The 13,374-nt window shown below is 39.6% G+C and overlaps 1 protein-coding gene across 1 annotated transcript in view; it reads right to left on the bottom strand.

Annotated features, from left to right (window-relative positions):
* Positions 1-3,266: 3,266 nt before the first annotated feature.
* The window catches only part of eea1 (early endosome antigen 1), a 33,898-nt gene continuing 23,790 nt past the window's right edge, over positions 3,267-13,374 (bottom strand). Inside the window, exons 22-29 of the mRNA XM_055174016.2 lie at positions 11,333-11,515; positions 10,126-10,311; positions 9,912-10,043; positions 9,639-9,824; positions 7,716-7,954; positions 7,512-7,632; positions 6,895-6,993; positions 3,267-5,270 (exon numbers count right to left, since the gene is read on the bottom strand). Of these exons, the coding sequence (XP_055029991.2) occupies positions 5,148-5,270; positions 6,895-6,993; positions 7,512-7,632; positions 7,716-7,954; positions 9,639-9,824; positions 9,912-10,043; positions 10,126-10,311; positions 11,333-11,515 (1,269 nt within the window). The 3' untranslated portion in view covers positions 3,267-5,147. The remainder of the gene's footprint in view (positions 5,271-6,894; positions 6,994-7,511; positions 7,633-7,715; positions 7,955-9,638; positions 9,825-9,911; positions 10,044-10,125; positions 10,312-11,332; positions 11,516-13,374) is intronic.

Below are 13,374 nucleotides of genomic sequence, written 5' to 3' on the forward strand. Positions count from 1 at the left end.
TATGTTGTGAACTTTTATCATTGTTATCATCATGGTGATAATCATAAAACATAAAGACATATTAAATAGTTTGTCACACGATAGAAAAATGTGTTATTAACCACCCAGCCATATTTGAATGAAAAATCTGGGAAAAATAAGCAGCATTCTTCGCTCTCAAACCACGCCCACTCGCGGGAAAGATGCAATTCTGGATAGAGGGGATACTGCTACGGACATATCGCGCGAGATGTTGGGTTTAGAGGTAGGATTGGGATGAAAACAAACAGTGAATGTGCAAATATGTGACATTTTGTGGACTTGCCCTTTTGTATAATTCAGAATTTCAAATGTTCAATAATAAAAAAATGATAAAAAAGCGGGTGTGCCTCATAAAGTACATCCTGAAAAGTGAAGCCGCTGGCACTTTGATCGCTCCCTGATGGCTGGATGCAGTTCAAGTTATAAACCCCGCCCTCTCCATTCAAACAAACGGCCCTCGGGTCAAATAAAAAATAAATGACGCTTCCAATAAAAATTTCCAAAAGATGGTCATGGTTCTTAATGTAGTTGTTATCATGCTGATACATGTTCAGTTGTTCATTTTTGTGATGTTTCATTTTAGCTATTAATTTGATGCTATAGAAACGGGACGTGTCGTTATGATTGACTTGTGCTTCTGTGAACGTACTCTCGGAGCTTCGAGGGAAGATTATTCATTTTCGATTTCTGTGTTATTTCACACCGACAAAATAAGTTGTATTTAACTTACCTTATTTTAGCAAGACAGTCAAATGAGACGTTCAAGGGTGTTCAATGCATCACCGTTTCTGTTTAATAAACGTTGTGCAACGTTTTGTCGGGGCTGAACACAGCCGTGACGTTTTTGCGCCGCAGACAGCCACCGATGTTATCGCTGTGTGTCGCCCGTCTCTTTCAATGAGGCGTTTCTAAATCTGCTTGTCATAAACAAATGAGTACCATCTACACCAGTAACTGACGAGAGAAGGATGACGTGAACTCCACTGCTTCGTTCTCATTGGTAGTCGCTCCTGAAATTCGCTCGACATTTGCATAAAGTTAAACTTTTCTTAAAGGCGCTGTAAGCAAATCTGTGTGACATCACTTTTTGTTGATGTTTGAACTGTTTTCAAACAAACAGAGCGTACCTAACTCCGATCCCTACCTTCCGTGCTTTCATGAACGTGCCCACCCCAAATCCTTCTCGCCGTTTATTGGCTGGAACACTTTGTTATCATTTCTGGTGGTAGGTTTGGCCACTTTGTATTTATTGCAGTTTGTGGAGCCTAGGCTGTCCACAGAGTCGCGTTTTTTACAGTTTGATCAGCGGACAGGTAGCAAGCGTGAATTCGCTTAGAGCACCTTTAACTTTCTCGTGTCGTTGGACATGCCCATACGGTCGCCAACTGTCACTTTCGGTTGTGCCGCCGGAAGTCGCTCGGTTTCCATTGAAGTGAATGAGATCACGTCGCTCGTCTACTGCTGGTCGCTGGCTGTCTGAATAGGGGGGTAACATGTCAGCGCCCGTTGCCGTACATTTTACGTTCAGTTCATTAACCCGCATTTAGACAGCCAGCGATGTTATCGCTGCTCATCGCCTGCCGCTGGTGGTTGATGTCGCTTGTGGGGTGTTACCCCTCGTTCAGACAGCCAGCGACGTTATCGCTGTGTGTCGCTTGTCTCTTTCAATGAGCGATTTCTAAATCTGCTTGTCATAAACAAATGAGTACCATCCACCCAGTAACTGACGAGAGAAGGATGACGTGAACTCCACTGCTTTGTTCTCATTGGTAGTCGCTCCCAAAAGTCGCTCGACATTTGCATAAAGTTAAACTTTTCTTAACTTTCTCGCGGTCACTTTCGCTCGTGTCGCTGGAAGTCGCCAGGTTTCCATTGAAATGAATGGGATCGCATCGCTCTGCTGCTGCTTGTCATTGGCTTTCTGAATACAATGGAAGGAAGCTGCGTCGCGTCGTCAATCTTTTTTACACTCTACGGAAAACAGTGCTTATCCGGCGAAATTTCGCGAGATTTTGGCCATATACGAAAACTGCCGTATCTACAACTTTCAAATACCGCTACAACTGTAAAAAAATATGGACGACGACGTAGTGTCCGTGACGTCACCCATTGGTTTGTGAAGATCGTTTTTGAAGCTTAAAGTAGGCAGAGCGCAGCGCGTCATAACCTGAAAACCACGCCCACCGGGGGGAAAACAATCCAACCGTCTCCATTGACTTTGTATTGCAAGAGGCTGCCTCCTTGTCATTTCTGGCTTATAACAAAAACAGAATAATGCCCAAAAGCTGCTGTGTAAGGTGTACAGCTAACAAGCCAAAAAACCCAGAAATAAGTTTTATAATCTGTCGACCTCAAAAAACGAGCGTTTAAAGACACAAAAGTGGAAACAGGCAACTTTTCATAGTTCTCCTATTAGTTCTCCTCGACAGCTTCTTTGGCTTGTTAGCTGTACATCTTATCACACAGCAGCTTTTAGGCATTATTCTGTTTTTTGTTATAAGCCAGAAATGACATGGAGGCGGCCTCTCTCAATACAAAGTCAATGGAGACGGTTGGATTGTTTTCCCCCGGTGGGCGTGGTTTTCAAATTTCCATAACTGCGCTCTGTTTCTATCTTGGCCGTGCGTCACCGTGAATCACTCGCGGATAACCGAAAATGGGTAAAGAGGCGGGACATGGGAGAAGCTGAGGTGGCTGGTTGCTCAAACCACGCCCGCCTAGCTTGATTCTAGTGACACCAGTGGCAGTTCGCCCATCACTCAAGTGGCCAAGCCCTTAATTATGCAGAAGTTTAAGGCTTAATATAATTTAAACGGATCAGTTACAAAAAAATTCTCCCCCTTCACAGTTGGGCAAAATTAGCTAAAGCTATAGACCAAAAACACTTTTTGTATCAGGCTGTAAGCATATTGTTTTCTATTGTAAAAATAGGCGTTTTAACATGGAGGTCTATGGGAATTGAATCCCTTTTGGAGCCAGCCTCAAGCGGCCAGTCGATGAATTGCAGTTTAAGTCATTTACGTATCGGGTTCATCAGAGATCGGAGGTTGCCCCTCGGCTACAACCTGAATCGATGCTCGCGTTCGTGTTAGGGGCGGGGCCATGATCGGTGACTCCTGTGCATCATCAAGCCACCGGCTTAGCCCCGCCCAGCAATACATTTCTAACATTTATACTGTGTTTAGAAATAATTATCTGATGACTTTACACAAATCTTAAAAAAAAAATACAATCAGGACACTAAATGAAAATAGAAACAACTAGTTTATTATTTACTCGATGAAAAATTAGAAAACACATAATAGCTCTGAACATTTTTTTCTCTGGCATAACAACAGTTAGGGTTACCAAGTAGTGCACTTGTTCCCATAATGAGTGTTGTTTAGATGAGCGCATGGCAATTCTGGCAAGGTAATTCACCTGAAATCATCTTAAATATGTGACTTTACTGTCACTTTATCCTATTTTAGATCTGGAATTTAATTTTGATCAATCTCTGACAACGCTTGCACATCACACATATGATAAATCAACATGTATCTGATCAGGTTTTGCCTGTTGGGAACATCTGCAAAAAGTGCAAAGATGACAGAGACATAAGGCACACCTACATTACCACTACTACAATATGAATGTCATGCTGCTGTTGAGGCAATGGTCAACCGTGAGTCACTCAATAGATAATGCGTGACAAACCGTATAACAGATACTGTTAGCGTGTAGTGTTTTTCCAAAAACTTACGTTATAAGTGATACATTTTGCATACGGTCACAAAGTACATTTTGCAAATTGCACAACCTGAACGTGCTAAAAACGCCTTGCTTATAATTACAGCGTAGGTAATGGTTAGAGAAAAATGAAGTGATGTCATCAAGTATATGGTTCTGTAGTGAGGGCACCAGTAATATGGCACTGAGTGGCAGCATCTGTGATACAATGAATATTAAAGGGGCATCAAACTATTACAAGAAGTACATTTGCTGAAGTCATGTGACTTGACTGAGCTGGTGATGAAGGACCCATAACATCCCGAGACACGGCACGGTCCAGATTTTAAGAAACAAATTCATTATGCTTCTCAATATACAATACCTCAGAATCACATGGACAGAAAACTAACAGTGCGACCATCAAAACACTTTACAGCAGTTAGTATCACAGCCCGCTCACTTGGGATCAAACTCGGCTAAAAATAAATTCAGATTTTTTTACAGCTTGTTGTAGGTGAATTTTAAACATGACAGTCTGTCATTCATTTTCAATATGATGGCACATACCGCCACATCCAAAGCACGATTATTGCTCAAAAGCAGGTTACGTACATCTGACATGTACAATGGATAAAAAACAAAAATGAAGACCACATAAGTGAGCAAAAACAATCAAACAAATACTTCTATTAGTGATGAATGCAAAAACAGCCAAGTGTTTTGTTTAAATAGACATCTGAGCAGCACAGCATGTAAAGTTCATCAGAGCCACATACGTACGTAAAACATGCCCACATTGACTGACAAATGGTACAGCCCCGAAATGTAAATATTGTATGAATTATGCACATACGCGTATGCCTTTGCCTGTACATTTACTTTACAAATAACATATCAAAGGATCCGGTAGAGAGCTTTGGTTCTATTCAGATTCCCAAAATACAATGAGATCTTACAATAGACGCTTGACCATTGTTTTCAATTGGCATTCATCTGCCCCCATTCAATACTTCTGCTTTAAAAGATAACTTTAATTTTGCAAAAACAGAAATCAGCAGTACTATAGCACATAACCTTAATAAAGTTTTGATAGAACCTCCATCTGTTATATATTTGCAAACTACACAACAAAAAAGGGCCCGTTGCTTCGGGTGGTCCGGCCCATCCCTTTTGATTCCTCTGTGTGTGTGTGTGTGTGTGTGAAAAGGGAAAAGGCACTGTACAGATGAGGACAGGCTCTCTGATCTGTCTAGTTAGGGTTCCCTTCCTCCCATTGGCTGGATTACATGGCCACTGTTAGTCAGTGGCTCTTGCAGTCCTGTGTCCTGTCCTCACCCCGACCTTTCTCATCACGCGCCCATCCGTTCTGGGGTGAGGTCATGATGGGAAGGGCAGAGAGGACTGCAGATGAGCCATCAGCCGTGCAATTCTTCAAAGCAAGTATCGCACACTCGAACCGGCTTTTTGGATGAGGGCGTCATGGCGTTATGTGCGGAGCACTCCGCGCAGAAGATGTTACCGCAGTGTCGACAATGGTGCTGGGGGAGAACAGAAAGCAGGATCAGCTAATAAACATTTTTTGATTCAATTTCAAGTTAAATTCAATTTGATTGTATATTGTTTCATTTAGTTACATAACACAGTGCTGTATGCTTTAATACTTTATATTTGCCTTTTACTACTAAAATCTATTAAATATATTACTTAAAAAAATCCCAACATGTAATACTCATTTTAACCTGTGGAGGCCGCCATTATGTTGTGCGCATAGTGCAGTGTGGGTTGACGACGTGTAATGGTTGTTGGGAAATATCAGTGACGGCTCGTGACTGCTCATCTGAAGGGCGCCAATTCAAAATATGTCTTTGTTGTGTCATGTAAACCGTGTTTTGTATCAAGTGCCTGCTGCACACGCGTCAAAACCGTTTATGATAAAAGAGATGCTTACGTTCACAAAATACACGCAAGACACTCCCTTAACAGTAAACTCTGATTACACATGAAATTATGCGATGGTCTGGCAAACGCTAGCGTCTCTTTTATCACAAACCCTTTAGATGCATCTGCAGCAGGCACTTATTTTGACAAGAAACGTGATGCACAAACAATCTCTCGATGCGCAGAACACATATTTTGAAAAAAGGAACCACACACATGACGGCTACATACATGTTGTGAACTTCGCATCGAGTGGCCTAGAAAAAAGAAGTCACAGACCGCCACTGGGAGATATTACTACACTTTACTATAGTATCTACTATTGTTTTTCATGTGAGAATGTTTTACTCCCCACCTTCTTACCTCTCTTTTATTTGTATGTTTTCTGTATTGTTCATCATTTATGTTACTCTTCAGAATATTAAAGGGCTGACAGGAGACGTTGATGTTCTTGCATTTTTAATGGCATGCAGATGTCAAGACCACATACCATTACCTACTGTCTGTGTGATTTTATAACTCTCATCTTCTGTTTCACATCATTTTACAATCTATGTTGCAATCAATTGAAGACTTGTTTACCATGTTTACCTCACTGTAGCATTAATAAAACCGGTTTTGATTCCATCCTGTTGACGTCATGTATTGTGATGTAAACACAATGGCAGCCTCCGAGTGTTTAATAAAACTGTGACATTTGTACTGTTTCATTGGAAGCACGCGTGTTGTCGCGGTTAAGCGTCTGAGCGGAACATAATTTCCAGTTTCCAGTTTGTTTAATTCTCTGGCTAGTGGCTAAACTGAACTCTTGAAGAAATACCTAAATGATTAAGATAATAAATGATTTTTGGGTGAACTATCCCTTTAAGAATTTCGGATTATTCAATTTAAAGTAATCAGAAAATCTATATTTTTCCTTAGCTTGCCAAAACTGGGAATACTTTGAATGAATAGTACATTATAGCAAAACAATATTGGCAAATTTACACCTGTGACTTCCTGAGAACATCAAACAAATGCTTTTGTCGGTGGTGCCCACTTTGATGTACCGTCAAATCAGCCCTTTGAACAAGGAGCATAGATTTATGGGATAGATCATTAACATCGTATTGATCTCACACTTTGATCCATCTGACCGGCTGCTTTATTAAATAAGGGTGTATATGTTTGTCTATATGTGTGTGTGTGTGTATATGTGTGTGTGTGTGTGTGTGTGTTGCATACCCTTCTGACAGTGACAGAGAAGCCTTTCCCACAGGCCATACAGTTCTGTACTTCATGATCTTCTGTCCACTTCCGTGTCAGGGACTGTGACTGTTTTATCTGCAATAGGAAAAATAATCCCAACTAAATTAACAACAAATACTGGAGATTCAGAACAAGATCAGGACTGAATAAATAATATTTAATGTGTAAGACCAGAAAGTGTTATAGGGATGGTGTACCCAAAAAAGATTTTTTCAACCTCATATTTTCCCAATTTAATATGACTTATTGAATTAATATGACTTGGTTTTTGGTATGAATGGTTTTCTGGCATCCCTTATCCTGGTCCCAGCCTAAAATGCATGTTTGAGATGCCTTAAAGGGATACTCCACTTTTTTTGAAAATATGCTAATTTTCCATCTCACCTAGAGTTAAACATTTGATTTTTATCGGTTTGGAATCCATTCAGCTGATCTCCGGGTCTGGCGGTACCACTTTTAGCATAGCTTAGCATAATCCATTAAATCTGATTAGACCATTAGCATCGCGCTCAAAACTGACCAAAGAGATTCAATATTTTTCCTATTTAAAACTTGGCTCTTCTGTAGTTACATCGTGTGGGCATCAGGCTGACCTGTAAAGACTGGTTCTCACGGCCAAGCTCCTGCATGGCGGCTGTGGTGTCATCCAGCTTCCTGCGCATCTCTAACATTTTTGCCTGAAGCTTCTCGATCTCCCCCTCCCCCTTGACACATCTGGAAAACAACCGAAGGCCTAAAAGTTCACAAAAATAAGTGAATGTATAATTCATAACAAAATATGACCAGCGTCATCTAACCTCTCCAGCAGTGCACGTCTCTCATCCTGGTTGTTTTGGACGGTGGCCTCGAGCACGGCGATCTCGCCCCTCAGCTCATCCGTCTGTTTCTCCAGCTCGCCAACCCGACGTTGGCTGCCCTGCCACTCTCGTTTCAACGTGGCTACGTTCTCGTTCAGTGCCGTAACTTGCATGGACAGCTTCAGCTCTGCCTCCTCCCTTTGCTTCTCCATCTCCTCTTTAGCCTTCGCTTCTGACGCCTGTGAAGGAGATGAAATGTTTATACTATTTAAATGTAAGTTTTTCAATATTTTACTATGTTCCCACATCAACTTTAACGAACAAACACATACCTATCTTTTTTCAATGCATGCACCTAATATCCGCACAGCGCATTGTGAATGCGTTAGCATTTAGCCTAGCCCCATTCATTCCCCAGGAGAAGCAAACTAAGTGCTCTTCCACCATACAATATAGTTCTCATTTTTATATGTTTAAAAAAAGCCACTTATTATTTTGTGCCACCATATTACTCGTGTAACTACTCATGTAACAGTCTTTAAATAGGGAAAACATGGAAGTGTTTGGTGGCTTCTAAATTCATCCTTATTTGGATCCTAAGGACTGAATGGGGCTAGGATTAGTCTATTTTCTTTAAAAAATCCAGATAATTTACTCACCACCATGTCATCCAAAATGTTGATGTCTTTCTTTGTTCAATCAAGAAGAAATTATGTTTTTGAGGAAAACATTCCAGGATTTTTCTCCTTTTAATGGACTTTAATGGACCCCAACACGTAACAGTTTTAATGCAGTTCAAAATTGCAGCCCCAAAGGACTCAAAGTATTTCAAATGAGACACATAGGTCTTCCCCAGCGAAACGATCGCAATCTTGGCAAGAAAAATAAAAAAACACGCACCCTCAAACCACAACTTCTCGTCCTCCTCCGGCCCCGCGACACGCCAGCGCGACCCCACATAACTGCATAATGATGTCAAAGGTCACGTGTTAGATATACGAAACGCACATTTACGGACCATTTTAAACAATAAACTGACGCAAAGACATGAATTAGTATCATTCAACATACAACAACGTCGGAACGGTCCTCTTTCTCCATACTTGTAAACACTGGGGCGTAGTTTCACATACGTCATCCCTGACCTCTTGACGTGATGACGTAATACGTGAGATCGCGCTGGCGCATCACAGGACCGGAGAAAGACGAGAAGTTGTGTTTGAATGTGCACATTCTTTATTTCTCTTGCCAAAAATGACAATCGTTTCGCTAGACAAGACCCCCATGCCTCGTGTGAAATCCTTTGAAACTGCAATTCTAAACTGCACCAAAACTGCCAAGCATTGGGGTCCACCAAAATTAGAAAAATCCTGGAATGTCCCCCCCAAAAAACACAATCTCTTCTCGACTGAACCAACAAAGACACCAACACCCCGGATGACATGGTGGTGAGCAAACTACCCGGATCCTTCCAAGAAAATAGACCAATCCTTTAAGAGTTGTCCATGTTGTTGTAAAAGGACTACAGTATATTAAAAATCTAAATTTAATCTATTCTGCAGAAATGTTCACCCTCAAATTGCCCTAGATCTGAACACATTTTATTTCTTTGTTTTGCTGGACACAAAGGAAAATATTTGTAATCAGGCAGGAAGCAGGAGCACCATTGACTTCCATAGTAGGAAAGAAAAATACTATGGAAGTCAAAGATGCTCAAAATGTAGTTTTTTTTTTGTGTTCAGCAGAACAAAAAAAAAATGTATGCAGGTTTGAAACAACTTGACGGTGAGTAAATGATGCCAAAATTGTCATTTTTTTAAGGTAAACTATCTCTTTAAATAAAAAAAGCATGAATTGAAATAAGTTAACTAAACCATCCGTAACGTAAAGTATTTGTGTCTATGTTGTTCAGATCGTCAATACCAGTTGCTTCTGTAGTTTGTCGCTCTCAGCTTTAAGCTGTTGATGCATGTGTTTGATGGAGTCTCTGGTCTTCTGGTGATCTCTCTGCTCCTGCTCCAGAGATGCCTGAGCCGCCTCCACCTTCCCCTGAAGCTCCACCTTCTGCTGCATCAACAGCTGCTTTGCTGCCTGAAGCTCCTTCAGCTCCTGCGCACACAACAATTTCTCATTAGTTTACTGGAATTTCCTCAAAGCACATTACAGTAATCGGGGGTCAGAGGTCATGAGCCTGACCTTCTCATTTTTCTCTCCCAATGCTTTGAGATCAGCGCTTAGTTTGTTCTTGTCCTTTTCCAGAACGTTCTGACGCTCTCTTAACTCCTCACACTGAACCTTTTCCTTCTTCAGCTGCTCCCCAGTTACCTCCTGCAAAAGACACACAGAAGATTGACATCAATCAATAAACCAATTCAACAATCAGCCCATGAAATATTCAAACCTGGCACACCTGTTGTTTCTGGAGCTTTTGGAGAGCCTCCATCTGCTTTTTGATTTTTTCATCTCTCTTCCCAAGGTCTTTCTCCAGTGCCGCATGACCCGTCTTTAATTCCTCCATCTTGGTTTCGAGAGAACCCAGCTGGTTCCTATTGGTCACCAGCTCCTCCTGAGCAAGAACCAGCTTCTCCTCACACATCTACGTTTACACAACACAACCAGGGAGATATAATCAAATACTACATGGGTGATTCTCACGAAACCATTGAAACACCACGGCACTAATGATTTTAGCTTTAAAATGTGTAATATAGTAACATTAAAAAGCATCAGAATTAACACAATACTGTGTTCTACCTTGCACAATGTGTGATTTCAACATAAGAATTTATAATTGGAAATTTTATCTCATTTTCTGCTGAAATTCTCATTACCGCAATGTGTCAGGCTGTGTTTGAACATGCGTTATGTTGTAATTTAATCAAATTAACACAAAAATATTAAGAAAAAAAAATAAATGGATGTTTTGCTACACTACTTTAGATGACAGAAATAATATTTACTTAATATTCATGTATAATAATAATGAAGACAAATTAGGAAAATGATGTGTCCATGCCTGATGTTCTCATCCTCCGCAACACTTTTTGAGAACAGTTTAAGCACACATACAGAATTTTAATAAAGTTTGATTTTGAGGGACCAAGCACAAGGACCAGTTACTTCAAGATGGCTACCAGGTAAGATCATTTTTTTACATTTAATTTGAAATATTGTCTTGTCAGAATGCTTACACGACATTTTGATGATCATTACCGCAAAAGATGCTTATTAAATGTTAATTTAATTAATAGAAGCATAATACTTTGATTTTAAATGCATGTGCAGAATCTCCAAATTATGTTCTTTCAGGTTTGTCATGTCATTTTGAAAATATGTCAGTGTTGATGTTTTCTGACTGTTGCGGTAATGAGATTTTTTAGGACTAATTTTTTAAATTATGTTACAACAAGTGTTAAATGATAAGTAAAGGTTTTTAAATTAATGTTCCCATTTACTCCAGACTTTGTTTTTCAATGTCTGGTGGGAAAAAAGTAAATTTAAGCAATTTTTACATTTTCATGCTTGACATTTTTAAAACCAAGTTTTCGTGAGAATCACCCACATATAATAATCATGTCATATTCAGAGATGAGATTTATATCAGGTGAGTTTTACACCTTGAGGTCCTGGTGTACAGCAGAGAGCTCCGACTCTTTGCCGTAGTAATCCGACTGAAGCGCGGTGAGACTCTTTGTGACGCTGTCGCTAGTTGTCTGCAGCTCTGTGCAGCGATTCTTTTCCGAATTAAGATCTTTAGACAATGTCGTCACTTGCTCCTTAAGCTTGGCCTCCTCCTCGGCCTAAAACAAAACAAGTATATCAACAAGAAAATGAGATGGAGGTCATGCTGAATGCTCATTGGATAATTCTGCTTAACCTTATCTTTGTATTTTCAGTTAAATTCAGACTGAACTAGGTTCCTTTCTTTGGAGAAGTAAAGTGACAATAACAAAATGTTTTTTTTATCTAAAGCATTGTTATCTGACATGTTAATAATAGGAAGTTTAAGTTTTTATAGAAGTAGAGAAGTCATATACTATAAGCTACGTGCCACAAACCATCTCAATAATTACCAATGGGGGAACATGATAAACACAATAAGAATATTTTAAGGAATTAGCAATGTTTTTGCTATAATAACCTATAATAAACAAAACGTGAAGGTCAAGAATTGAACCTGTTTTAGGTTATTCTGAGCAAATAAACATCATCTGACTATCGGACTATTTTCAGTAAACTGTGGCATGTCTGTTTGTGTTTTTTAATATAACAGGTTGCCTTGAGACTGCATGGTTGGTTTAAGCAAATACATAGATACATAAACATCACATGTATCTCTATTTTATCATTTTTTAACACCACCAGGACAAGAGACTGCATATATGCGCAAAAGGCAAGCTATTATTTGAGCAATAAGCTCTTTTCACTTGTACACACATGCCCAGTGTGTGTGAATGGTCTGAAATGGCAGTATGGACGAGGATCGCTTCTAATTTAAACAGGGACACAGTGAACACATTATCTAAATTAACAACTACTTGGGTCAGCTTAGTTCGGTACACAATTTCAATGAAAATTTTGTTGGCATCTCCTGATTTTTTCAGGAATAATAGTCATATTATTAATTAATCAGTCATAATAATCATTCATGACAGTCATGGCCTATACTTTATGACACATGTGACCCTGGACCACAAAACCAGTCGTAAGGGTCGATTTTATTTTAAATAAAAGATTTATACATCATCTGAAATAATCCATTTTCTTTAAAAAAAATCCAGATACCAGATCACCACCATTTCATCCAAAATGATGATGTCTTTCTTTGTTCAGTTGAGAAGAAATTATGTTTTTTGAGGAAAACATTCCAGGATTTTTCTCATTGTAATGGACTTAAATGGACCCCAACACTTAACAGTTTTAATGCAGTTTAAAATTGCAGTTTCAAGGGACTCTAAATGATCCGAAATGAGGCATAAGGGTCTTATCTAGCGAAATGATTGTCATTTTTGGTAAGAAAAAAAAAGCACTTTTAAACCATAACTTCTCGTTTGTCTCCGGTCCTATGACGTGCCTGCGCGACCATCACGTCAAGAGATCATGGATGACATATGGGAAACTATGCCCCAGTGTTTACAAGTGTGGAGAAAGAGGATTGTACGTTGTTGTATGGGAAATGATACTTATTAATGTCTTTGTGTCAGGTTATTGTTTAAAATGGTCCGCAAATGTGCGTTTCATATATGTAACACGTGACCTACACACGGCATTGCGCAATAACGTGAGGTCGCGCTGACGCGTCACAGGACCAGAGATAGACGAGAAGTTGTGGTTTATAAGTGCTTTTTTTCTTGTCAAAAATGACAATCGTTTTGCTAGATAAAGACCCTTATCCTCGTTTGGGATCGTTTGAAGTCCTTTGAAACTCAGTTGAAACTGCAATTTTAAACTGCATTAAAACTGTTACGTGTTGGTGTCCATTAAAGTCCATTAAAATGAGAAAAATCCTGCAATGTTTTCCTCAAAAAACATAATTTCTTCTCGACTGAACAAAGAAAGACATCAACATTTTTGGATGACATGGTGGTGAGTAAATTATCTGGATTTTTCTTTTAAGAAAATGGACTAATCCTTTAATAGGATAGGACATATTTGGCCG

The sequence above is a fragment of the Misgurnus anguillicaudatus genome, chromosome 15, assembly GCF_027580225.2.
Source record: "Misgurnus anguillicaudatus chromosome 15, ASM2758022v2, whole genome shotgun sequence".
Taxonomy (NCBI): domain Eukaryota; kingdom Metazoa; phylum Chordata; class Actinopteri; order Cypriniformes; family Cobitidae; genus Misgurnus; species Misgurnus anguillicaudatus.